General features: G+C 34.9%; 2 protein-coding genes across 2 annotated transcripts; both read right to left on the bottom strand.

The window, feature by feature from the left end:
* Nucleotides 1-1,597: 1,597 nt before the first annotated feature.
* On the bottom strand, nt 1,598-13,050 carry LOC112575221 (TBC1 domain family member 13-like). The gene is made up of 15 exons (XM_025256910.1): nt 12,994-13,050; nt 12,807-12,880; nt 12,405-12,445; nt 11,815-11,876; nt 10,547-10,640; nt 10,237-10,319; nt 9,884-10,046; nt 9,461-9,589; nt 8,901-8,967; nt 7,440-7,538; nt 7,026-7,169; nt 6,533-6,614; nt 6,333-6,390; nt 5,939-6,044; nt 1,598-5,203 (listed from the first exon to the last, which is right to left on the bottom strand). Exons 1-14 carry the CDS (start codon nt 13,035-13,037, stop codon nt 5,973-5,975), a joined length of 1,212 nt encoding a protein of 403 aa, XP_025112695.1. The 5' UTR covers nt 13,038-13,050; the 3' UTR covers nt 1,598-5,203; nt 5,939-5,972.
* A 1,048-nt stretch (nt 13,051-14,098) lies between these two features.
* Nucleotides 14,099-26,195, bottom strand: LOC112575220 (procollagen galactosyltransferase 1-like). Its single transcript, XM_025256909.1, has 14 exons — nt 25,924-26,195; nt 25,115-25,227; nt 22,833-22,948; nt 22,169-22,233; nt 21,706-21,781; nt 20,987-21,191; nt 20,471-20,590; nt 19,953-20,032; nt 19,487-19,593; nt 19,119-19,193; nt 16,847-16,904; nt 16,437-16,564; nt 16,016-16,219; nt 14,099-15,776 (listed from the first exon to the last, which is right to left on the bottom strand). The coding sequence occupies exons 1-14, from the start codon at nt 26,133-26,135 to the stop codon at nt 15,605-15,607; spliced, it is 1,731 nt and encodes a 576-aa protein (XP_025112694.1). The 5' UTR covers nt 26,136-26,195; the 3' UTR covers nt 14,099-15,604.
* Between the last annotated feature and the right edge of the window lie 1,415 nt (nt 26,196-27,610).

Below are 27,610 nucleotides of genomic sequence, written 5' to 3'. Positions count from 1 at the left end.
TTTAAAACAAAGTTCCTATGCTAAAACCCCACAGATAATAAATAATAAGTGTACAAAATCATGTTCATATGGTGGGGCAGGGGAGAGAAAACAGGTTTGCATTTAGTTGACAGTGTGTAGGAGTAGTACTCAGAAAAGAGTCAACAGACCAGGCAGTTCTATTTCATCAAAGGAAGAAGAAATGGACGTGGGTCACAAACAAACTCGTAGATCTCTGTCACCTAAGGAGAGCCTTGAAGACGGGAAAAACAAACCTGAAGTAGCTTCCAAATACGAAGAAGCGAGTTCAGCCACCAAGAAAGGGATGAAGGTAGAACTGGATCAGGAGCCAGTGCCAGACCATACAGAACTGGATGGAATGGCATGGGGTGACAGTGAAAATGACTACCCACTGCTAAAGACTTCAGTCATCGAAAACAGTGCCATACTCACCTGATGAACTGTGTTGCAAAGACCTGTAAATCATCCAGCAAACATCCTTCAAAACAACCAACTAGAAACCAGTGAATCTGCACACATAAGTCCTACTGGAAGAGATTGAAAGAGCAGTACTCATTCTGAAGAGAGTAAAATCATCTGGCATTAATGACTTACTAGCTGAGCTGCTCAAGCGCGGTGGAGGAGAAACTACAAAGGCTATCACTGACAAAGAATCTAAGTATGCAAATAATAGTCCAAAGAATGGATGCTGTCACTAAAGAAAAGGAAACAGCAGAGTGCCAGAACTACAAAACAATAAGCTCCCCCTCCCCACAATGACAGGTGCCAGTCAAGGGAGGACGACTGACACAAAAAAGATGTATTTTTAATGAATATTTAAAAGACAATGGTGGGTAAGTGACAAATAGAAAAGCGAAGTTCCACTGTTTTGCAGCACTATAGAGTTAAAAAACCAGGTAAGTATACATTATTGTTATGGTAAGAGTAGTAGATGGTATGTGCTGGTCAGATGAGTAAATTTTCCTGGTAAAGATTTTGGGAAAGAAAGGTTCAGAAATAGGACAAGTGCCTTCAGAGAAATTACAGCAGAGCCCATACACTTTGTACTCAATTCGAGCATGAATTCTGCAGTTTCCGTAGTTTCAGAATGAAGTATGCACGGGACTGATGACAAAGTGATGCCGAGTGCAGGATAGTAGTGGTATTATGTGCAGAATGTGTGAAAGCACACAGTTTTGGGGAAGACAGCAAGTGCAGCATGCGAAAGATGACGGCAACACACTCCTATCAGTTGGATAGGAATTGAACCGTGCCCATGCGTTACAGAGATGCCACAGGGAGTGAGGAGTGTTTGAAAGAATATTGAATGATTAATTGAATGTGGCAGCCAGGTCAAGCAGAGCTAAGGCAGAAACCTCTAACGTCAAGGGCAGACAGAATGTCAATTGTTAGATGAGAACAGTCTTGGCAATATTCAAAGTACGATATGATGATTGGGTAGCAATGATGAGATGGCGACCTTTCCTTTGTGAACTAGAGATAATGTTCTTAAGAATGCTGTGAGAATATTTTGATATCTGAAGAGTTCAAGCAATTAAACACAGCCATCTTCAATCAACAAAATCTCATTTTTTTAAATAAATGCACACAAGAGGTATGCCAACTGAACGCAAGTTTATTTCAGTGTAAATAAATTTGGGGAACTTGTTACCTCAATAGTTTATTATTTATTTAATCAGTTTGCCTTCTAAACCAGTGGAATAGTAATAGGTTAAACAATTTTGTTTAATGTTAATACTGTATTCTGAAATTAATTTTTACTGCACAAATTAAGCAAATGAGTATTATTACCAACTTTAGTGGAATAGTTGCTAAAGAAAAGTGAACACCATGTTCAAAATTACAGAAATGCATAAACAAAATACATGTATACACATATTATACAATAAAGCTACAGAACCTGACTGCAGCTGAAACATGTTAAATGAACAGGAATAATAATGGAAAGTTTTGTTTTATAGTTCAAATGCCCCAAATGGTCAATTTAGAGTAGACAAACCAGTCTTTATGATACTTGGTAGAATGTGTGCAGCTCAAAACAATGGATAAAAAAAAACTTGGCTTCAACAGATATGAACACTGTACTATAGTTACTGTATTAATGTATCCATTACAACTGGATGCCTTGCCATGATATAGCCTTAGTTGTTAGCTCGGTGTAAAACACTAATTCCCCCATCTGTATCCGTTGATTATGATTATCCTGTGATCTTGAGCAAGGTCTGCACAGCTGGTTCTTCACATTTTAAAATTTATGAAATTCTCAGAAGAATGGAATAAAGTGTTGCATTCAACCATCAAAAGCAAAGAAGGCCAAGCATTTAAAAAAAATTATGAAAAAGAGGCACTTTAATTTACAAAATGAATGTCGTTCTTGTTTACCCTGAACAGAACAGTTTCCAGAGTGGTTAGCAATGTTTACAGAGCATAAAGAAATTATGACTTATGTGGATATGGTCCCAGTTTTCACTGGTCATAGCACAAAAAGAAGCCAAAGCCATGATTAGAAAGCTAAAATCTGCTGTCATAATTACAGTTAATACGAGAGCTGATAATTATAGGGTATATCCATATATTGTGATGATTTTGCCCTCTTTTTGTGTTTAGTGATTTATAAGGATTTGTGTACTAACAGTTTCATCAAATTTGTTTAGTATAAAGCCATTGGATAGCACACAGTGTTAGCTCCAGAATGTAGTTTAAATTTGTATTTATTTTAAATAGTTTTGTTCAGGCCACTTTTGTTCATACTTTTTTTTAATGATGAAAAATTCCTTAATGTGGTAGACTATCAGAGGAGAACATGTAAGAAGCCAGACATTAAATCAGTGTCTAAGTTCTAACATAACAGAATCAAAACAAGAAACATAAGGAAGTCCAAAAACACAAGTATCACAATTTTAAGATGAAATTTTCATTTAAAATTAATGCCATACATAAATAATCACCAAATTATGCATATAATATGTCCAGACAAGTAAATTTGTACAACTTCATGATTTTTATTTTATTCATTGCCTCTCTCAGTAAATCAAAATTCAAAGAAAAATTTTTTCATTAAAAAGTAGATATTGTCCCAACAATGAATTCATATATGTGCATTAAGTAAATTACTTATGGTGTTGCCAGTAAAATTACAAAAAGTGATCTGTCACTACCCACTTTTAGCAAAAACATTGGGAAGAAACCTGAACATACAGTAGCAGGTAAAGGAAATCTCACAATGCACAAGACAGCCACCATCTTGGTTTTCTGAAATGCCTTTCTGGTTGTATCACAAAAATATTTTATAATCTTGCAAAGACTTTCTGGGAGGTATCTGTCTTTGAGACACTGAGTCGCATTCTTTTAATTCCATGGCACTATTCACACAGCAGTGATATATATATACACATTATAAAGTAGACCACACTCAATAAACCCACTCAATGCACTTCAGTATCCTCAATACAAACTTAATTATTACATTGACAAAAAGCACTTCAAGTTGATTCATACACAAATTCGATTAATTTTGTTAAGCATGACATCATGCTTAAATGACATGAAATCGATGCATTTTTCTCTTGAGTATGGAGCATTCTTAGATAAGAGTTTTACGTTTCAATCATAAAAGCTTAACATAATGAGAGGGTTACAATGAATATTGAATTGCTCACACTGTGTAACACACTTTTTCTTGCCAGTGACAAATGGTATATCATTTGGTAAATGTTTACAGAGAATTTAATCAAATGTTTTTAAAAAGAATCCATTATTGCCATGTGATCTGATGATATAGGAACTAAAATGTAACCAAATATAGGTGGGCTTCAAATAATTACCAAATATGCAAAGAAACTGTACAGTAAACAATGCAATAAAATGGATATATATATGGAAATGTATCACATAATGAAGGCCACAACACACCAAACACAGCTCAGCCACAGGCACTTCTTGACCACCAGAAAATGCTAAAAGTGCTGAAACAGATTAAATTACCCTGAAGCATACCCTGAAAACTGATGTATAAAGTGCTTATTTGTGGCAAAGATATTTTGGCTGTGGTACTGAGCTGTAATCACCGCATTCATTTTTTTCTGAAGATGAGAACATGCTGAACTCTTCGAGACCATTATTATTATGATGCCTGTATGCTTATATTTTTTTTCTCTTTGTAAATTACTTTGAGCTTTCCTTTGATCGTGGGGTAAAGACACATACTTTATAAATTCACATTATTATTATCTATTTTCTTTACTAAAATACATTTACATGAACCTATCCATGTGAGCTTTTTTAAAGGTTTAACTGCATCATGTAAATGAAACTGCAGAGAGATTATTGAATGATTTCCTCAGCAAATTTCTAAGCAAAATTCCACATGTAAACCCAGGGTGAGTGGAAGAATTTTTGCATTAATCATAATTACCCATTTTGCTTTTCATTTATTTTGGAGAGTTTCCCATTCCCTAGTATCTTTTTTTCTTTTACTATTGATTCTCTATTAATGTTGCTGATATTTTGCAAACTTATACTCAATAGCTCAATTTACCCTGCAGTACTAAGGGACTAGATTCATCCTCTTCAAAATTCTTTGATGTTCTAGCCATTACTTATTAAAATACTGACACCATTAGCTGTGTTTGGCAATAAGAAAACAGTGACTCCCCAATGTTACAAAAACAAAGCAAATTAAATCAATGGCTAAGCTCTACAATTAGCATAAACCAAAGAAATCATATAAAAACAAAAAAGCTCCATTTATTCCTGTAGGAAAAAGAATGTTTCTTTTAAAAAAATTAATCAAAACTACTTTCTAGTCAAGCAAACCAAAGACAACAAGTCTAAGTTGAAAGCTTTTGTTTACAATTGATCATGGTGGTTAGCAGCACAGAGAAACTGTTTATCAACAAAGAGTAAGCTGTTTCTCCACAAACAGTAAGATATGTGATGATATGCAAACTTAATGCATCACTCCTATCATTTGCTACTTTCTGTGTCCATTTACATTATTGTTGCTGGCTTCGGCCTCACTTCCCCATCCCCCTCTAAAAAAAAAAACAACAAAAACAAATAAACACACACACTAGGCATAAATATATTTTCTTTACAAAAGTCAGTTTTCTACATGCAATGATCCTCACTGGCTTTGTTTTTATATATCCTTCAGAATCAGTTGTTGCACCTGGAATTCTTGCTTACAGATGGTCCCTGGTTTCTGCAGCATATGACATTAAGGTCACTAAAAGAACCAATCTTATGCTTGATATTTAAATGTAGAAGGTAAACTATTTTGTTTTCTACTAAGATGGGTCCAGTACATGTCCAAAGATAACAGGAACAAAAAATAAGCTGAAATACATTAGATTGGGCATTGCCTTTCAGCAAATTAGCAGAATAGCTGTCTCCTGCCATCAATTCAAAAGTTATAGTGAATGCAAGAGGTAATTGGCATGAAGTGTATTAGTTCAGTCATGCATCATGGCTATCTGCTCTACATTAGTTGAACTCAAGTAATAAACTTAAAAAAAAATGTTAATTGTTTGATATTGAGCAGGTTCATGAACTTATGTGCATCTCATAAACAGAAGAATCATTTCTAACTGACCAGTACATTAAAAAAGAGAGAAGGATTTTTTTTTAAAAAAGGCAAGAAAAGAGACAGTCATCTAGCAGAAATGTAAATTGATATCTAGCAAAAGCATTATTATCACTAAATAAGCATAAACCGACGTGGTCTTTTTACAATCAAAAATACACACAAACTAAATTGCGCTCCAAGTTGTGATATATTTGTCCTTTACATTACACATCTTTTATCTTCCTGTGATGATACCTTCATCGGACCTTATCTCTCAAAATCTATTTCATGAAGTTAAAATCTTTAATCTTTACTTCTCTACGACATATACATATTTTTTTTTAAATCAATTACAAATACAACAAAGCTTACTGATAACAAAAATATGCCACTGTTCAGCAACCTGCTACCTCCTGAAAGACAGTTCTGTAGCTTTGGCGAGAACCACTTGGATGTCAATGGAGCTGTGTTGAAAGTTCTGTTCAGACAACAAAATTTATCTTGTCAAACAAGCAAGGAAACCTCTCAAATAACCAAATAACAAAATATTCTGGGAAAATAACAGTTTGTTAATAGAGCTAGCATGGGTTGTGATAGAATTTTTTGGCCTTGACAGTAATGACATAACGATAAAGGCCACAAATAAGATCAAAATTTCAGTTGAAGCTAGTTCCTTGTCTTCTGTATTTGTTACTCACACAAATGTGCACATCAAAAACTTGAAGAAAAAAATTAAAATTATGATAAAATAAATCTATTTAGTTACCTGAACAAGTTTCATCACTGTAGGAAAGTCATTTCTATGGATCTCTTCTCTCAGCAGACTGTAAAATAAGATCCTTAAGTGTCAAATATACTGCTGCGTGTACAATATTAAATGGCTTCATATCTGAGTTTGTCCATGTCCAGACATAACAAAAGCCAAACCTTTATTGTTATGTTCTAAACTTAAACAAAGCTACTTACATAAGCATGGCAAGACATATGTAGATCAAAAACTCAAAGCGGTTAGGATCCGAGAAAAGAGAATCCCATATCCGTAGAACATCTGTTGCAACAGACAATACATGAACTGTATTGCTTACAAAAATGTAACACTATCCTGCAACCTATTTACAAAGATTTATCATGAAATGTAAGCTGTATTATTGGTTCTTTGCCAGTAATTCCTCTTATAATTAATGTAATAAACATATTGCATCTTCAAACGAAGACAAACAGGCTTTTTCTTCTTTTGAACTCAGGCAATCCAACTATTTGACCTGTCTAACACACTAAAGGCCTTTCTTTGACAGCTCACTTCTTCATTCATTCACTCCAATATGCTCTCTTACACACCCACCACCTACACACAAATATGCAAACATTCTCAAGATAAAAATACATCAGTGCATTCATATATTTATGCATGCCTCTATGTATTAGAATGTATTATAAACAAGTATCAGAATGACCAAACCTGGAAGGGGAAATTCTTGAGACAGCATAAGTGTGAGCCAGCGAAAGGCATAAAACTGTGGCTGCAGTTCCAGCTCTTGTAGGCGATGCCACAAAGACGCATCGTGGCTCTTCAACATCTCCATTAGCAAGGACATGGTATGACCTTAAAATGCCATAAATCCATAAACATTATCTAAATCTTTTATTTTTTTTAATGAATCATAGTCTAAACATTAGTTGAAATAGCCTTTAGCAAGTTCATGGCATGTCACAAGATAATCCAATAATGTATCCTAAAATGATATCCTTGCCCTTTCAAACCTACACATAAAATACTAGTGTCAAGATAAGGCTTGAATAATAGCAACAAGACAATAGTTAAGCCTAAAATAAATTTGAACATTAAAGACTTAAAACTATGCTATCTGCTTACCAATTCCACACTGGGAATCATCCAGAGTCTTTATGAAGTTATCTCGGATTTCTGCCATAAGGTTGGTAAAGCAGAAGAATGAATCTTCCTCTGCATGGACTGAAAAACAAATAAATCAGTAATACAAACTTAACGCATTTGCATATTCACTGCTACTGTGTCAACAGAACCACGGACAACTAGGGAATCAATTACACCTGATAATCAGATCCATTCTATCAAGCAGTTTTACTTGTTTTATCAGGGTTAGGGTTAGATATTACCTAAATTGTGATGATCAGTAGGTTTGATGGTCTCTACATTGTTACTCAGGGAAACCTTGACGTCCAATACAACACAATACAAATATTGTCTAAACTCAAAACAAAGTTTTTTATATTGTTTTGTGGTCGTGCTTCGATTTGGATAGAAGTTTTGGACCTTTATGTTTACATGTGCTTCTTCTGTGTTTTCTTTCTGTTCTGGTTTGCAACAGGACTGTGTATAATGTTATTTGAAGTGCAAACTGTTTGGATCTATTGGCTCAATTCCACTCCACTCCCTCGCTTATCTAGTCCTACATTTTTGTAACATTTTGTTAACTTGTTCTACATCTCTGTTACTATTTCGTCAATTTGTTCAGTGCAATAAGTCTGCCTTTGGCTGAGATATTGTGCTTTATATTTATATTCTCACTTATTATAATTATAAAAGCCTTTGCAAAAGTAAGGTGGGGTGGGTTAACAAGACTGCATTTGTCATGGAAAACTTTTGTCTGCTATAAGAGCTCATTGCCTGAAACAGTAAAAGCTCTCTCATGTCAAAGAATTTAAAGAAAGGGAAAAAAGCAACAAAGAACCCCCCCCAGAAATTCTATATCTTTACTTCTAATAAATAAAATTTAACTTAAAGTAGATTTAAATCCTTTCAAGTTTGTACTACACATTAGAGTAGCCACATCACAAGACTGACATCAGTAAAGATTACTATAATAAAAACCAATCCGAAATCTCACATTCCTTCAATGTTAGATAAGTTTCATTTGTGGTCAACTCTTGTCTGCTTCATACAGCGGCAAAAATAAATTAATGATCACATGGCTGTTACACATATACAAATGCTTAATTACAGAATTATGCCTTGTCTGCCAGAACCCTTCTAAACAACAATAAATAAAATGATTTAAAATTGTTTAAGGTAAAAGTAACTCTAGAATGCATAGTGGTAATTTTTCTTTTTAAACCTTACTTTATACACATTGGCAGGTATGTAACACAAGCATGCACACATTTCCCCGACCACAAAACGCATACACCTTCTCTCTCACTCTGTCACACACACACAGAGGTAACACACTTCTGAAAGCTGACTCTTAATTTTACAATCTTATGCAAGTAATGTGAAATCAAAATGCATATACCAACAAAGAATATATCAATTTGAACAAAAGAAACATTTTCAGACTGAAGCGGTCTAATGTACCTCTCCATGAATCATCAGGATCAGTGGCAAATGTGTAGTAGATCGGTCCCAAGATTTCATTCATACCCTGTAAAAAAAAGTTAATAGTTATAAATATTCTTTCATCTGTACACAGTAAAATCTCCCTACTCAAAATCAGTTCACAACTGATAGGGCTCATAGTAAGGAGATAAAATAGTTACTTTCATTTGGGAACCATGACGTCAAGCACCTTTAAATTCATGTTTATTTATTTATGACGTACATCAATGCCTTTTTTAACAATAGTTAAAATCCTCATAAATCATACTTTAGATGTACCAAAATAATATTTTTCCAATTTTGCAGAGTCAATAGAGAACTATTGCTTCTGTTTTTGTTAACTGCAAAGTAATGCATAAATATAACCAACTGACAATTAGAATTCAAATTATACAAATTAACTCTGGTATGACACACAAAGATGCCTAAAAAAATTCCAACAATAGCCAACAAAAACAACAACATTGTTTCTTTTAGAACATCTTCAATAAACTGACTGCACTGGAATCTATGTACGCTTAATCCTGTAGATAACACACCTGTACATATGCAAGACCTGGATTGAGTTTAGCATAGATGAAAAGAATACGCTCCACAACCTCCCAGTGAGCTTCCTCACCATCTCTGAGTGTACTGTATTCTTCAGATTTTCTGCGAGTGTTTGACTTCTGCAACAATACAACAAAAAGACCAATCCAATGATAACAGACCAAAGGCCAGGACTGTGACTTCTTACCATGATGTAATCTATCTCTGATATAAAAAATGATTGTACAAAAATTAAAAAGTATCAAGTTCAGTACAGATAATACACTGTCTTAAAGAAATCCCCAATATATATACTATGATGTTTTTGTCTTTAAAAGAAAAACCTCCTTTAGTATAAAGAAATTTATTCTTATACAAGAATAATAAAAATGCAAATACTTATTTTGGTGTAATTTATTTTAATTAAATCTTACATTAAATGTTATGCCCAGCCTGTTTTTGGCCACTGTCTCTGACTTCAATGCAGTGTGTTCAACCCGTTTACGAAGTGTTTCCACGTAGGAACTCGCATTGACTAGCTCGTCACATGGAAAGTCTGTTGCTCGTTGAAAAAAAAATAAATCTGGGCACAGCCGTCTGAAAATAACAAATTTCAGCTCCTTTGTGCATTCTAATAACAAAATATTTACTGACATGCATGTCCTACCAATTTCCTTTACACATTTACCACCTTTCCTAGTTCACCATTCAGTAGGATTGATAATATCAATAAAGCTGAACTTAACAAAATAAAGGGACAGCAACAGAGACAGGAACTCTTTTTTACCGACAGTCTTTGTCAATCTGTACCAGCATTTCATTATCCTTGAAGTCCTCCTGCCACTCACTGTCAGGGTTTGGGTTCAAGGGCTGAAGCAAGACAAAAAGGACAAAACTGACCAAAATACACTATGACTATAATTACACTTGAAATTTCTTACCTCAAAAATTATTAAAGGGTATGAATAAAAATTAGTGATAAGCTCAAATTCCAATAAATCAATAACCAAAATACTTAACATCTACAAAATAAAAGGAAGGAAAACAAAAAGAAGATTTCGTTCATTGTTTCTCACAAAGCAGTAACAGTTGCTTACATGATCTTCTAATGTTCCATTGGAAGACTTGTTTGACCTTGTCTTTTTGCCTGGGATGATTATCAGCTCCTGAATAAAATTTCTGTACAATAATCTGAAACAAAACATATTCCAACATTCAGTTGTTGAATTTCTTCTAATTTCTGTGTAGAAATAAATAAATGAAGAAAAGCATCAAAAAAGATTGTCCATGTATGCACTAGAGAGGCACACATTATGCAAGCTTCATATAAAAAAACACCAGAATCATCCTGGAGCGACTGAAGAATGCCCTAGACAAGAGACTGAGGCAAAAACAGGCAGGCTTTCGGCATGGAAAATCATGCACAGACCAAATCACTACTCTACGAAATATTATCAAACAGTCGATCGAATGGCAGTCGCTACTATACATAACTTTTGTGACAAACACCATCACCAACAAGATACAGACATTCGTCAACAGATGTCTGTGCCACATCCTCAACATCAGATGGCCTGAGAAGATCTCCAATACAGACCCGTGGGAGAGAACCAACCAAAGACCTGCCAGCCAAGATATCAAGAAGCGGAAGTGGGGCTGGATTGGTCACTCCTTAGAAAACCAGCCGACAATTTAACAAGACAAGCTCTGTGCTGGAACCCACAAGGGAGGCGCAAGGTTGGGAGACCCAGACAGACGTGGAGGAGATCAGTCCACAGAGAGGCAGAGACAGCTGGCATGACATGGTCCCAACTGGAAAGGGACACCCAGAACCGGGTCCGATGGCGGGGTGTGGTTGCGGCCCTATGCTCCACTGGGGGCGAATAGGAACAAGAAAGAAGAAGATATAAAAAGACATCATTAACTTAATTTTGTAAACTTCATGATCCCTTTAATCCACTTCTGACAGCAGGTTAAGACAAATTTATTCCTTTTTGTGGATATGGTTAAGTGCATCATCTTCCCTCTCTCTATCACACCACACACACATACACATGATAGCAAGCATAACACGTTACAGTACAAAACAATATATGGGAAAACTGACTGTTCTGTGGAAAGAATTGGCAACAAATCACAGGAGTTCTACATTAACTGGTATAATTCTTCTCGCCATTCAAGGATTTAGATTTACAGTTATATATTCACATATCACAACAGGTAAAACTGTAGGTAACATGATGTTTAAAAGTGTCTTGCAATGAAACATATTTGCTAGCTTCAGTTTTGGGAGTATCTAGTTATGAATTAAACTCAATCACTTTGGCAACTTGAAATATACTGTTCTAATTCACAGGGTTCTGACCTTTGCTTGGCAAGCTCTGTTTCCCATTCTCTAGTTTTTAAAGGCAGATAGTTGAGTAGCAGCTGAAACCAAACATAGGTCAACATGTACAATCATTGTAAAAATGACTCAGGGATTTATTATCTATCATGGCATTTCCAATGTTACAATACTGAAACAAGGTTTCCACTCCACTACCCAATCTATCCAGAGTGAAATATGTATTTTAAGCAAGAGATCCCCCCCCCCCCAAAATAACTTTATTTTATCTTCAAAATAAATTGCAACATTGTCAGATCAGATCAACAAAAGTATTTTTCTCTCTTTCTCTTTTGTGTCATTTACTGCATGGAATTAAATGTACAAACAACTGATCAGTATGTAGTGCAGTTTTGTTTGTTTGGTTTTTTTTACATTATGAACTCCATGAGCTCCCTCTGGAGAAGGCATATGCATATAAATATTCATTGCTTTTATATAATAAGTTGTTATATGATCTATGATTAAACGACAAGCTGACTGAAGTTTAAACATAAATGAGAGGAACATGGAAGTAGGTCTTTTTGATACACACAAAGTTTTTAAATGTAACATTGAAAATATTTTCTCACCTTCCAACAAACTGCTCTATGCCCACTTTCAAAAGGGCACCCTGTGATTATAAAAAAAAAACTAAACACTCACACTGCACCCAAATAATTTCTCAATAAGTGCAATTAGATTAGCATTTACAATAAAATTATTCCATTATTATAATATATCCATCTAAAATCTGTGAACTGTCCATACACCTATATATACACTTAATATTTATTTAAAAGAACTTCCTCAACCATATAGGTTCTGCAATCTATGGTAACACTAACAGATAGCTGCATAGTTCTTGATTATGGAACTATAGTATTTATATGCAAGTATGACTGTTACCCTTCCTACTTTCCTTGCTCAAAACTACCAGCGCAAGCACAGATCAAGCGATGGACATGTCACAAGGCAGCTGCACTCACACTCACCATTAAAGCAGATCTTCCTCAGTTTATCCAAGTCGATCGTCTCTCCTTGCAGCAGATCATCAAACTGTTTTAACCTGCAAAATAAATGAAATGCAATCGCTTAGACCAAATATGTACTCAGAAGAATGGATATTTCGAATCATTTTGAAAGTTAAGGGGCGTTCCTAAATTGTAGGCTTATCCGTACCTCGCTTTCAAGGCCGCCATCATATGTTGACATCCAGTGCGCATGCGTGAAGACACGGTGAGGATTGAGAATATTTGCAAGGTTTTGACATTAATTGGCAGATTAGTGTCAACAATCATTATTTATATTAGGCTAATTAGGTTTTAAGAATAAGAGTATGCGCAAGTTTATTTACTGTACACATTCTGAGTTGGCCGATAGTCCGAAATCAAATTCGTGAAGGGTTCGATCCTGTCATCACGAACTTCTATTGCGACTGCAGACAATTTTTTCCAGTTTACTAAAACCTATACACGTCCGTGGTATCATATAGCACGTGGTTCAGTAGCGTTACTTCATTGTTCCTTTGTCAGCTGACGTTGTCCACTTCTTGTTGGTTCTAGAGGAGCAACGTATATTTAATATAAAATCTTACGGTGGCTGGTAATGGCTGAAGTTTATTGGGACACGAAACCAGCTGCACCTTGAGGATGCTACGGACGAACATGAGATTTAAGTGTAAAGATTTCTGTCATTGTCATTTGAGCTCGCATTGAAGTGTTCATTGTTAATTATTTATAAACATCATGCATGACCGATCCGATTTATCTCAACCACTGTCAGTAACCAATGATGGACAAACTTCCGTCATCTGTCCATGAGTGCTAGAAGAGCACCATCGAAACAGTAGTCGCCCTAGAGTCCTAGACGATATGTGCACCACCTATACTTTATCTTTCTTTAAAACATTTATATTGATGTAAGACATTTCTTCCTCACCTTGTTTTTTTTTTTAGCAAAAAAAACAAAAAAACAAAAAAACACACACACACCAAACATTCCATTTATCGGAATGACCAAATAAGACCAAGGTGAAATTAAATACATATCTTGTTCCCTAGATGTTTGAGTGCGTAAGGGATTTGTCTGTTTTCATTGATTTATATGTAAGACAGTAATGAAGGATGAATGTAATATGTACAAGCAAAAGTTCAGAAGTTATGGTGATTAGTGATTGCTAGGGCTCATACAAAACTGAGTGCAGCAACGTACGTGGTCCATTAACTCATCAGCAGCATGAGAATCATACTCTGAAATGTGAGGTTGGTAAAATACAGTCTCAAGAGAAGCTATTGGAAACTTTATTTTGGTTCTGAAATTTAAGCTGAAACAACTTAATCTGTTGTGCCTCAATTAAAATGCTTAGGTCAACCTCCAGGCCAAAGGCAATTTGTACACTACACACTGACTTCAGTAGATTGCATTGCCTTAAACGCCATGTCTAGCTTTAAAGTTCACCATACCTAGAGCACTACACTGGGGCTGCAGATGCAGCCACATTTTACCTTCCCTCATAGACTGGATACATTTGCTATTGGGTGAGCAGGGACAGTTTTCCAGTGTAGTGTTTATGTGGGTCTCAAACATGCAACCTTCTGAAACTACTGACCATCTGACTCCACTATGCAAATCATCAGTTAATATTTATGTACTATCAATGTAACATCCATGTATATGCATTTTTCTCACACTTCACATGGTTCCCCAAACAAGTGACCATGCATTCACACAGAAAATATTGTGACAATATAATACAATTACAAATGAAGACAAAGTATTTATGTAAAGTTCATGTCATAGACAACTTAAAATAGATGTTTTATAATAAAATCAACCAAATAAAAATCATCATAAATGCAAATAGGTTTACAAGAATATTTTCTCTTTAAAGACCAACCTGAATTGTTTGCACTTTTTGCAGATATTGATAGATATAGGCGATATAAAACTAACCTGTAAATTTTAGCCTCCAAAACCCATCCATTATAAAAAAGTATGCGCCACAAGCAATGTATTATGTCATACTAGTACACCAATCAGTGGCCCTCCAGTCTCAAACACATTTAAAATGTAAAATGTAAACTATAAATGCCTCATCTAATTTTAATTTTTGTACATGGGGGGTAATATATATATGTAGATATAAGTATGTTGAACAATAGAGTTCATGGTTATTTCTACGCAAAAATTAAAAATTTGGCAATATAAGAACATGAAATAATTCTTAAAATGATAAAAAAAATCAGACAAATAAAAAGTAAGCACAATCCACACCGCATATAATTGTCCAGATCAGGGTAAGTTTAAAAAAAAAATACTGGTATACTTATCTATCCTTACCACATTATTCAGGACCTAAGAATTCTACATCACAAGAAACATGCAAATAATTTTTAATAATAATGTTGCATTTAAACAAAGTCATGAACCAGGAAGAAAGAAAATCAAAATATGGTTATAATAAAATCACCGTAAGAAAATCAGATTCTGCTCATTCAAAATAATAAAGCAATGTAAAAAGAGGAAATCATTAGATTCTTTATCATGAAATGCCAAGCCTAGTTGCTCAAATACTAGAATTATCAATTCTGTAAGAAACATTATTTGTGTTTATCTTGTACCCATTTCAGGGGAGATATTGTGCACATCAGGCTTAGCTTTGCGAATTAAAACATTAAAATATATATCACTGCAAAAGAACAGTCAGCTTTGGTATTAGTGTAGTATGACAGTGTATGAACTGAGGAGCTGCAATGAAACACCTACTTCTTGAAAAAAAATGTGCTTTTTGTCATAAATCTTCTCGTCTCATTTTTGCATCTTCAACATTTTCAATGACTGCTGAATCTTCTGTGTCAGAAATATAATTGGATTCTCCCGTATAATGAGTTGGATAGACTAAAAATGGATCAGCTGATACAGCCAGTAAATTTCTTGGCCAAAATGCTTGCTTCCACGAATCCCTGAAACAAATAGATTAAGTGGACAATGAGAGTAAATAACACACTATGTAGTCTTAGGTCTCTAGTAAAATGCTGATGACATATGCACCACACCAAATATAATAATGATGACTTATGTTCCTGTGTTCTTCATGTCTCGTTCTTGTCTCAAGCGCTGAAAACACACTCATCATCGATGGTGAGTATGCACTATATAAATCATGCATTTATTATTATTATGTGAGTGTTTAAATACTTACTCTGGGTGTCTGTCAAACATGATAGGCAGATACTCATCAACTGGCACCAGCTTTGTCAATGGCTTCTGATTAAGAAGCTTCTGTGCACCAGTATTACTTATGGCATAACTCAGGGTCCAGTAAGAATAATGTGGCCATGCAAGTCGTTCTGAGCCTTCCACTAAATTTTCTTCACCTTTTCTCAAGCGTTTACGACCAAGATACCTGTAACAGCATCAAGAGAGTTTTAACAGTTTGTACACTACACTTCAAATTTTATAAGCGTATAATGTTTTAAGACTTGTTTACAAATTTTACCTTAAGCAAATAAAATATTATATAAGGTTTTCAAAGTCTGCAAATGTGTTTTATTTTGGTATAGGAGGTGTATCAGTATGTTAACAGTACACACAAAAAAACCTCATGGAAATTGCTCACTTACACAAGGTCCCATGTAGGTAGCAGCCTGTCAAGGTCATACATCAAGAACTTTAACTTATTTAGAAAATAGGGCTCAAAGCGGATGTCATCCTCGAACAGCAGGACACGACTGTAGTTTTTCTGAACCACCTGAAAAGCATAAGAGAAAAATGATGACTATAATAACAAATGATTAATAATATTTGTTAAATTGTTTATTCAAGAAACAAGACAAGATAACAAAACAAAAAGGGGAACCCAAGTTTTTGTCATAAAATATTATAACTGAACCAATAAAAGTCTAAACCAATTGATTAAACTGTTACTGGTTAAAATTTTTAATTTAGGGAATTTTGCTTTGTAGTACTAACAACGTGATGATGCCAAAAAAAAAAAAGTAGTTTAGATTTCTGTGCAGTGCTCGGTACTTACTTCCTCCCAGATATAGTAATGACTGAGAAAACAGCCAATTTCGCCCATAGTCATAGACCTAAGAAGAGAGAAAAAATATAAAAGTGGGTGAATATCATATAAATGATGTATATTGTATCGTAAATGTAAGTCTAAACTTCAAGATCTCAACAAAACTATCTGAGCTAACATCTGAAAGTGAACCCATTACAAGAGTAAACACTAAAGAGGAAAACAATACAAACTATATAAGGCTATGCCTATTATATATCTTTTTATTTTATTATCAAAACTAAACAAGCATAATAACCAAAAAACAATTTTGATCAATAACATTACACAAACTAGCCCATGCTTATTTACAGAAAAAACACATTTTCAAACAAGCACAATAATAAGTATTACTTCTCTTTAGCCTGTACATCTATATCTGAATTTAAAAATCCTGAGTTTTGAACCTGTATGATGTAGGATGTCTGTGACTACATCCATGAAACAAAGAAATCAACAGTGATCATGTAAGGAGTTGTTAGTAAAAATAATAGTTAAAAACTACACAGAGTGTCAGATTGCAGTTGTATAGCATTGCCTCTGATCCAGTGCATCTCAGACGCTACCAAGGGAAAAGCAAAGCACATTCTTAGTTTTCATTTAAAAATTGAATTTGAGCTTAATTCTAAAAATGAGCCCAACAATATCCTGGTGGCATCATTTACACTACGAGGCCTTGGAGCTCTCTCTCTCTTTCTCTCCCTCTCTCTCACACACACAACTAATATATCTGTGTGCCCAAACAGGGAAAAGTAGAAAACATGCTGTGTGTAGAGCTAAAATATTTGGTTCCCTTCCTCACAACAGGGCTTAAGAAATTTTGAAGACAAAACAAAAGTATAATCATTCAGACTCGGACACATTTCATCTCAACCACACACCTGACTTTGTTGCTTGCTGATGGCTTCACATCCTATTCCCTTGACAAAATGTCTGCATTACTGCTGTGTGATCAGTTATTGCTCCTTTGGAAGTTTGCCTCCATTGCATTTGCTGTAGATTTGTGGTGGTAAGTAAGCATATTACTACAGGACCTAGCACATGGAAACTAATGGTTTCTTAATAGTATGCATAGATGACTTAGCAGTCAGTATATGCTTAGCTGTCTCTACTCAATGCATTTAAAATATTTGCATGCAGTAAATTCAGATCATGACCACACATGCAACAATACAAAATTCAATGTTCATATTTGTCAATAAACTGTTTCTGTCAGTTTAACTGCACTACTCTGGTTGCTTGAAGGAATTATGTCAATAAATTTATAAACAAAAACGTATTTATCAGCACCTGATGAATTAAGAAACAGCTAATATTTAAACAGTGAATTTATTATGCTAAATAGTATTAACAGTAAAAGAAACAAATAAAAACAGGTATAGTTGAAACTGTATTAATTAAAAAACCCGCCTATATTCCATGGAGGCGGGAGCTTATCACTGTAAAATGTTTACAGTGTTATCTCTTCTGCATCTATGCATCCATACCTTACTCTTTCCTGCTCAAAATATATATCCCAGTTTTGTCAATAAGAAGGGGAAGCAAACATAAACAATCATGCTTAAGCATTTCATTAGTATCACCAAAAAAAAAGACTGTATTCGTAAGGAAGTTTTATTTTGATTTAAGAACATTAAAAGTTACATGCCATGGCTGCAAGCAATCCATCAATCAAAATCAGAAATTAACGAAGACCCACATCTACAGTATGTTAGAAACTCCATGCATTAAGCTGATCCACGATTTGCAGTCTGCAAACAAGCAACAGAATGTTTCCCATACGCAAATATTTGCTTGATTTTGTCCCACATAAAGCCTTTGCACATCAATTTTGTCTTAAATCAATAATAAACGGCAATTTATTTCTCGGGGTGGGGAAACCACAAAAACCATAAAGGTAATGGGAAAAAGGAGGTAAAAACTAACTACATAAACTCCAAAACTAGCAAATGGATCTTTATTTTTTTAACAATTAAAAGTAATCATGACAAAGAAACAGTTTTCCATCCATTTAAAAGGAAAAAACTCTAATTTTAAAAAAAAAATAGATTAAAGTGGTTGTTCTGAAGGCATAACTCCATTATTTTCAAGTGCACTGCTATTCACATATATCCAAAATGGATATGCATGTATAGAGTTTATGTGTGTTTGTATACTAGTACGGCATTTGTTGTTACTTGCTCATCTGTGCTCTATACCAAAGTGTGGCAGTCAGAAAAGAAAAATTTATACTGGTCCCTACCTCCCACTGTAGGGATCAGCATATCCTGGCAGCTGCTGGATACCCAGTTGTTTAATGAATGCAGGAGTGATCTTCCTACAAACAGATATCAAAAGTGAAAACTTGTGACGATGAAGACTGTTACCGGGTCCGTTGGCCAGGTGTTGTTGCGCCCTATGCTCCTCAAAGGAGCAACAAGGAATAAACTAATGAAGACTGTTGATTTTCTCTCAAAAATGCAAAGCAGTGAAACGTGAAAATATTTTAAAACATCATTTAGACAAGTTAAAGATCTTTTATATTGTTTGCCCTTATTATGCTTATTTTCTGTTAAATCTTGCAAGATCTGTTTTGGTACATTTAAAAATGTGCAGAACAGCTTAACTTACTTTCCATCCACAGCAGGTTTTAGAACAGCATCTATTCCCAAGATATCAAAGGCATTCATCATACGCTCTCTTCTCTCACTCCTTCGCTCGAGATTGATCATGTAGATCTGAAAAATTTATGCCATTTAAACATGGAAAAAACCCAGTATTTTCTTTCTTCTTTGATGAATATTTTTATAAACTCCCGTAGCAGTATGACTATCACTTTTGCCTATTTTAACAGCATCCCAAATAGAAAAAAAAGCCATAAATTACAATGTTACAAGTGAATAGGTTGGTTATATATACCAATATATCACAGCTATTATAGCATGCCAAAGAAATATAAAGACCACGAGCTCTTCTATTTTACTATTATTACATATACATTAATACTGTGTAATGGCAATATATTTTTCAATTAAAAAAAAAAATTAATGAAAAAAAAAAACAACCTTATTTAGGCTCCTGAAAGAATGTTATTTACCTGATCAAAACCCAGTTTCTCCTTTGGTTTCATAGGAATGAAAGATATATGAGGAGATGCAGGCAATGGTGGCCCAAACACTGAAAAAAAAAAGTGGGACAAAATACAGAGAGCTGTCCCCTAAAGTTGTGACATCCATTCTCAAGTTTTCCAAGACTGGTCAAAAGTGGCGAAATGATTAGTCATGACATAGCTATAGAAGGTGGAGTGTCTATCAATCAAACGTATAGCCATCTGTCCCAGTAATCTGGAGTGGTCTCTGGGATCTAAACAAGATCTTGAAGACCAAACATTCAAACAAAATAAGTAATCTTCAGTATTTTTTAAAGTAATTTTTCATTGTTAGATGATGTTCCCAAAACATAACTAGTTTTAACAACATCAGCATGGTTTGCTTTGTTTTATTGTCTTAAGTTAAAACATAACAGCTAAGGCTGATGAGACAAGATGAAAACTGTTTAATAGTAAACAAGGAGATATGCACAAATTTATAGCAATATAATCCCATGGGAGCCTACCATTTGCTTCCAGGCGTACGTGGTCAAACTGATCCCAATCATCTTGTAGGGAATATTTCGTATCAAGGGGAATCATCACCTTGCCGAAGTACTCATTATTCAAAACATGCATCGTTTCCCCTGCACATGTAACAATCAGTACATCGTAAATTTCTGCCTGCTGAAGATATTATAAATGACAAAACATATGAGCATGCATATACATGTGTCTACAACTACCTCAAATTTTAATCAAGTGCTGCTTGCACCCTCAGATATTTGTTTTTTCATAAAGTTTTTCTAGAGATGGTTACTACAGAAGAATCAATTTATTTGCCAAGTGACATTGCACTAGGAACATGTCTTGTTGATGGCTGCCACTTATTTGATAAATGATAATCACACACATTCTCACAGATGTCGCTATTCATACTATTATCTGAACACCCTAAAACTTCCACAGACACACTCTCTTTCTCTTTCACATACACTATACACTACCCATACAAGTGTAGCAAATAAGGTCTGTTTTCCGACCTGAAACTTTGATGTTATGGGCTAAGATAATGATGTCATCTTTTGGTCCCTCATAACCATCTGGAACAGAGCTGTAAGACAAGTGCTTGGACTGTGCTCGCCTCATATCAAATAATACTGCAGAATGTACCATAGGCACTGAAAAACAGCCCATCTTTCTTCTGTCCACTATTGCGATATAATCTGATGACCGTTCATAGTACCCCTGGAAAAAAATAATTGGTATAGAAAATCATTCCACAAATTCTTATTTAAAAAAAAAAGTAGCAGCAAAATATGCTTTGCAGGATAATATCAAAGAGACAGAAACGGATTCCTTATACTTGTTAGTACAAATCCAAGCATAATTTGTTAGTTAGGAACTACTGCCAAACATTATATTCAGATGCATGTTATAAGGATTTAGTTAGTTTATTATTTGTTACTTCTCGAAGAGCATATAAGGCCTCAAAATAAGGATTTTACTCGAACTCGATTTTCATTATCCTGAAGACATATCTGACTGGCAAAATGCTTTTTTTAAATGACAGCTTTAGTTCCTTGTAAGGTAAGAATTCCTAAATAATTCCATTATGTTCATGTGATAAAAATATCAGTACCTAAAAATCAAGGTCACTCTTTACATTTCATTTGAACTGGTTTAATCAGAAAACCACACTTACTTGGTGGTTTAGCAAAAAAAAAAAAAAGAGCTCAATTTTATTTAAAGTACTGCCAACCTTCTCATTCATTGCCCCCCAAAAATTGGAATAGTAGCCCTCCACACTAGCATTCAGCATTGGTCCCACTGCCAGCCTGGAAAATGAAAAATAAAATGCTCTTTTTGGATAAATAATAACCAGATGTTAATTGGAAACCATCATGAATTGCTGACGTTAAACAATATAACTGTATAAACATGAAACATGAAAAAAGCAAGAAAACAACAAGCATGCAAGACTTAAGGTGATAGTGTTGGACCCATGATCTACTGGTAATGAAACTGTCCTTTCTCATTTCTATACTACATGAATTTTTAAAGACCACATGGCACAAACTGGATAAATAACATGATTATTTCTAAAACATTGTTTTCTACATCACTATATGGCAGTTCATTTATCAATTTGCCAGGGATATATCTCACATTTGCTCTGATATAATCCCACAGCAAGCACAGTCAAAGATAAATATAAAACTCACTTCTGTTGCTGCTGTAGCAGTTGCAAAGTGTGACGGTTTTCTATGATGACATCAGCATCAATCATCTGAAAAAGCATATGTTATCTACGTAATGAACAGTTTCATACATCAACTGGTTCTTCATCGGCATGATTCTGTGATAAATTAATGCAGCTCTTGATACACAGCATTAGAATTACAAAAAATACAGAGCTTACTTCATTATTTACTGCTCATTATACACTGAGGAGAACCAGTCTCAGAATTTAGAAAAAGAGAAAGCTGCATGCAAGAACTGATTATTGTAGCATTATCAGTAAATATAGCCTCCCACGAGGAATTTGGAAAGAAAGAAATAAAGATTTTAACCATGTTGTGGCCATATAAGAGGGAATGATATTCTGAAAAGCTACTGGGGTAAAAATAACCTAGCTAATTAAAACGAAAACAAACAACAGAAGTCCTGCCAGGAATGAAATGACAAAAATATAGTATGTACACATAGAATGTAGTTTCTGAATACATGAAAAACATGTATATTTGAGCATAAAACAGTATATATATATATAACTTGTCTAACAAAAACTAAATCAGGTGAAATTATTATATAGCTATATAATATTCCAGTAAATTTTACATTTCTCTATGTTTACAAAGTACAAAAATAGGCAATCAACGCACTTACAAAGAGATAGTCTGCCCATTTTTGTTTGGAGTATTCAATGGCTTTCTGACGAAGGGTAATTACATTTGAAAAACGTTTTTCTGTCCAGTCAAAAGGAGAACTCTCATCTGTATAACCTGAAGATGTTGTTCAAAATATACAAATCATAGAAGCATAAACTTAAATAAAAATTAAATCAAACTGAATATATTGCATAAAATCCTGCCATTAGCTTGATAGACATGAAAACATACAAAGTTCTAAACTGCCTTATACCAGCAATCTGGAGGACTTGCTAAGCAATAGGTCAGAAAATATGTTGCCATTTACAGGAGATTGTGTAACAAAATATGTGTATTTAGGCATTCCAAAAAAAACAAAAAAACAAAACAAAAAAAAAACAAACAAAAAAAACAAACAAAAAAAAACAAAAACAATGAATACATGGCTACATGAACTCAGTAGAAACAGTGCTAACAGTTATTTCAGTTGTTCAGAGTAAAAGTAGGTGTGACAAACATAGCATTACACTTTGGAGCGTCCTATGCCTGTGCTTACTAATAAACACACTGTAAAAGAGTTTTCAGCTGCTTTGGACACAAAAATGCAGAGAGCTTAAAACTAGTAACTACAAAGCCTTTTCTCTTTTTATCTTGGTTTACATTTTGTTTCTACTTTTTTTCTAAATTTAAAAACTTGTTTAATAACTGACAATAAATTGAGCACAGATTTGTGTCCCCTTGAGGACATTACTAAAGAGAAGTAATTGGAAAGTGACAGTGATGGTGATAAGTGATCCCCTTCAACAAAACAAATAAATATGTGCACATACATAACTGCACACATGCATGCACCCAATTCACACAGAATCTCAAAGCTAAAGGCCTCTAAGAAAGAAAGCAAAGCTTTCTTTAAATTTCTGAGTTGATCTTAGCTCAAGATATTACTTGCCAAAATCTTAGTGAACACTTTTTTTGTGTTCTGAAGAATAAGGCCTAAGTAAACATTTTAAATGACAAAAATGAAATAGTGCGTAAGTAGAGATTTATCTAATGAATACTTCTCAGTGAAGAAAATCATGGTATTCATACTGAAGGACCTGATGGAATTTGAACTTTTTCAAGGAATTTTTATGGTTAAAGCTACCTTAGTAGCAATGAATACCAAAAATGCATGTTTACTGGTGAAGGATATGAATCCCATATATTTTCTATGAAGCCCATATGTTTTCAGTCTTCTGTGATGGTAGGGTAGGACTAGACTTTGTATATAAGTTTTAGGACTTTGAGTATAGCCTGTGTACATCTATAGTTTTAGTTTAGTCTGTTCCTTGTTATTTCTCGAGGAGCATAGGGTTGCAACAACACCTTGCCAGCAGACCTGATCTTGGGCAGCCCATCAGTTGGGCCCACGTGGTTCTGAAGTCCTTTGCCTTGCTCTCTACTGTTCTTTTCCAAGTCTGCTTTGGTCTCCCAACTCTCCTCTTCCTCTGAACGTTCGAGTCAAGTGCCTGCCTGGCAATGGTGTCAGCTGGTTTTAACAGGGTGTGTTCTATCCAGCCCCATTTGTGCTTTTCGATGTCTTGGCCAGTGGCATTCTGCTTGGTTCTTTTCCACAGGCTAGTGCTGGAGATCTTTTCAGGCCATTTTATTCCCAGAATATGGCATAGGTATCAGCTGGTAAAGGTCTGGAGCTTGTTGTTGATGGTGTTCATTACTCTCCAGGTTTCAGCACTATAAAGTAGGGTGTTGAAGATGCGGGTCTTACTGCGGAAGGATAATGCTCAGGAGTTCCAGATGGGGCAGGGGCTGTTAAAAGCATGCCTGGCCTTGTGAATGCGGCTTTTGATATCATCATCTACTTACCCGTCCTTGTTGACAATGCTCCAGAGATATATGAAGCGGTCTGTTTCCAGGATGCTCACTCCTAGAAGTCGGACTGGCAGTTCCTGATTGTTGTTGATTTTCATCATGTCGGTCTTCTTTCTGTTGATCTTTAAGACAGTCTTCTCTTAGCTTCCTTAGTTTGGTTTGTGCATGCTGCTGCCGATATAGGAGACTAATGTCATCTGCAAAGTCTGGGTCCTCTAGCTGTTTGGTGAAGGTCCAATGAATAATGGTGTTGTTGTCTTGGGTTGTCTATGTTTATATGTATGACAAAACAGTGAAAGAAAACAACATCCAGGAAGGAAAGCATAACCTTAGCAGTATATGGGACCCATGTCCTTCACCATGTATTTTTTGCATTTTGTGCTGGTATGGAGGTTAGTATTTAAGAACAAGGTATATAGGTACTCTTCTTACCCATTTGCTTCTCATCAATTTGTATATCAACTGAATGGTATAATGGTTTTACAGCTGCAATCCATTCTTTCAAAATAGCTGTACTGTTGTCAATGTTATGGTCACTACGTATCCTATATTTAAACAAACAAAATATTTTCAAGTGTATTAGTAAGACTGTTTCATAACTAATACTACTGAAAGTATTAAATACGATTTTTTGGGTAAGTTTTATGTGCTTTAATAATAAAATAGTTTGCTCGAGTCATTTAAGCTAAGAATGATGCCAGGAAAATATAGTTTTATAAAAATTGTACAAAAAGACAGTTTAAAAAGACAGTTGTAAATTCTCCTGGGCTTTTGATATTAATAAATGTTAAAGAAAACTTGAGCGGTTTGCGTTTTTTGCAGATATCGGTAGATATAGGCAATATAAACCTAACCTGTAAATTTCACCCTCCAAAACCCATCCGATACCAAAGTAAATTGGTATTGAAAGCTGGCAACCTAAGATGGTACACTAGCGTGACGTAGTACACTATTACGGCACTCGTTGATCGCAGGTGCGAATCGTTGAGGATAATTAATTAACGGATGGGCTTTAGAGAATGATATTTTCGGGTTAGTTTTATACCGTCTATATCTACTGATATCTGGGGGGTAAAAAAAGAAAAAAAACACGCAAACCGTTCAGGTTGATCTTTAACAAATCAAATAAATTTGCATTGGCATACGATCGCTGCTTTTAAGTGAAAATGTATACTCTTTTCCTCATTTTAATACACAAACCTACTATTTCAATCAATATTTTAAAGCTGAATGTCACTTACCACAAAGAGATTCTATCCTTTGGATACGCTAGCATCTCGAGATGACCTAAAAACCAAGGCAGCGTGTGAGCCTTGTTACGAACAAGAAAAGCAACCACTACGGTCGGTCTAAGAAAAGCATCCGTCTCCACAGCATTTTCTGCTTTGGAAAACTGAATAAGACTAATAATAACTGGAAAAAACAATACTTTTAAACACGTCACATGTGCCATTGTAGATGTTCCCTATGATGAACGTGTCGTCTGCGAAATCGTACTTGTCTGCGAGAATGGATAAGAACAACAACCAAATGGGAATAGTACCATTTGGGACTTTGTTTGTCAGTTAAGGCAAACTGTACGAAACAAAGTAAATACTAGTATGACACTTTTCGTGTAGAAAATTATAGTTTTGCGTGTGTGCCTTTTACTCGATTCCTATGAAGACCATTCTGGAATTGCCCTGTGGGGTAAATAAAGTGTTATGTACAAAAAAATTGTAGAGCAGTCGGAGTGGCCTGTCCTAAACTGTTATATTCACCTCGAACTACCTTTCACTGGAAGGGGCCATGAAGTGTAAAATATATTTTAAAATATATTATATTTTTTGTTTTTGTAGAGGATGATGTCGACGAGTGCATCAAATCGCATTACACTTCCGACGGACATGGCAGGGAAAAAAGCCTTCCCGGCAAGTCCAGGGTATATATCGAATGGCCGAAGTAGACGATGTGATTTTGCCCATTTTTTTATTTGATAAACTTTGGAAATGTCAGGAGGATGGAGGGAATAAGTTTTGTGCACGTCGTGTCCAAACTGACTTTGGGATACAGACGATAGGTGCGGAGTAACGTTTGCATCGTTAACGCCAACTGGTACATGTAATTTTAATTTGTACTGGCCTTCGACATTTACATATCTCGAAAAAAATCTTGTTATTTTTGAAATTTTTTATTGACTTACTGTATTTTTTAAAATTAGTTTAAAGTCTTCTAACAATCTACGACCCAATCTGCACACGAACATGGTCACGATCGTGTATGTGAAATCCTTCCGAGCACAAGTGGCAGATAAAGTTTTACAAAGGTTTTTTAAATGTGACTGTTGATAACAGCCACCTCGATCCATGCATGGCTCTGATAAAATAAGGTACAATGTATTTAGCATATATTAAAACCGCATGTTTTGCACACACACACACACGCGCGCGATATAGCAGACAAAGCTTCCAATGTGAAATTTATTGTTAAAGTTTTAAAATGGTTTCATATTCGTTTTCCTTACAAAACTAATACTAAGCGCATCATATTGATATAAGTGACAAGTGTGATCATAATCTTACAACCTTGGAAACTGAATTTTGCATTTTCAATATATATCAACAATATATATATATACACACATTAACAATATAATATATATATAGCCCATTTTCACAGTCGTTAAACTCATGAAAGAGCACGCTCAGCACTTAAGACAAGAACGAGACATGTACATCATATGAAGAACGGAAGTGGTTTGTACTGATAATAAAGGGAAAATATACATCTAGACGCAAAGAGGAATTGAGTAGCAAACACTAAGGATAGAGAGTTTCGTGAATGTGCAGAGGATTGTAGATCAGCAGGAGGACTACAGTCAATGGTGAAAAAGTGAAAGGGTTAGAAGATGGACTAGCATTATGTGGTCTGTTGTTAGGAGTAACGCTC

Source organism: Pomacea canaliculata, linkage group LG11 (genome assembly GCF_003073045.1).
Source record: "Pomacea canaliculata isolate SZHN2017 linkage group LG11, ASM307304v1, whole genome shotgun sequence".
In the NCBI taxonomy this organism is placed as follows: Eukaryota; Metazoa; Mollusca; class Gastropoda; order Architaenioglossa; family Ampullariidae; genus Pomacea; species Pomacea canaliculata.
This window is presented reverse-complemented; position numbering and strand designations above follow the sequence as displayed.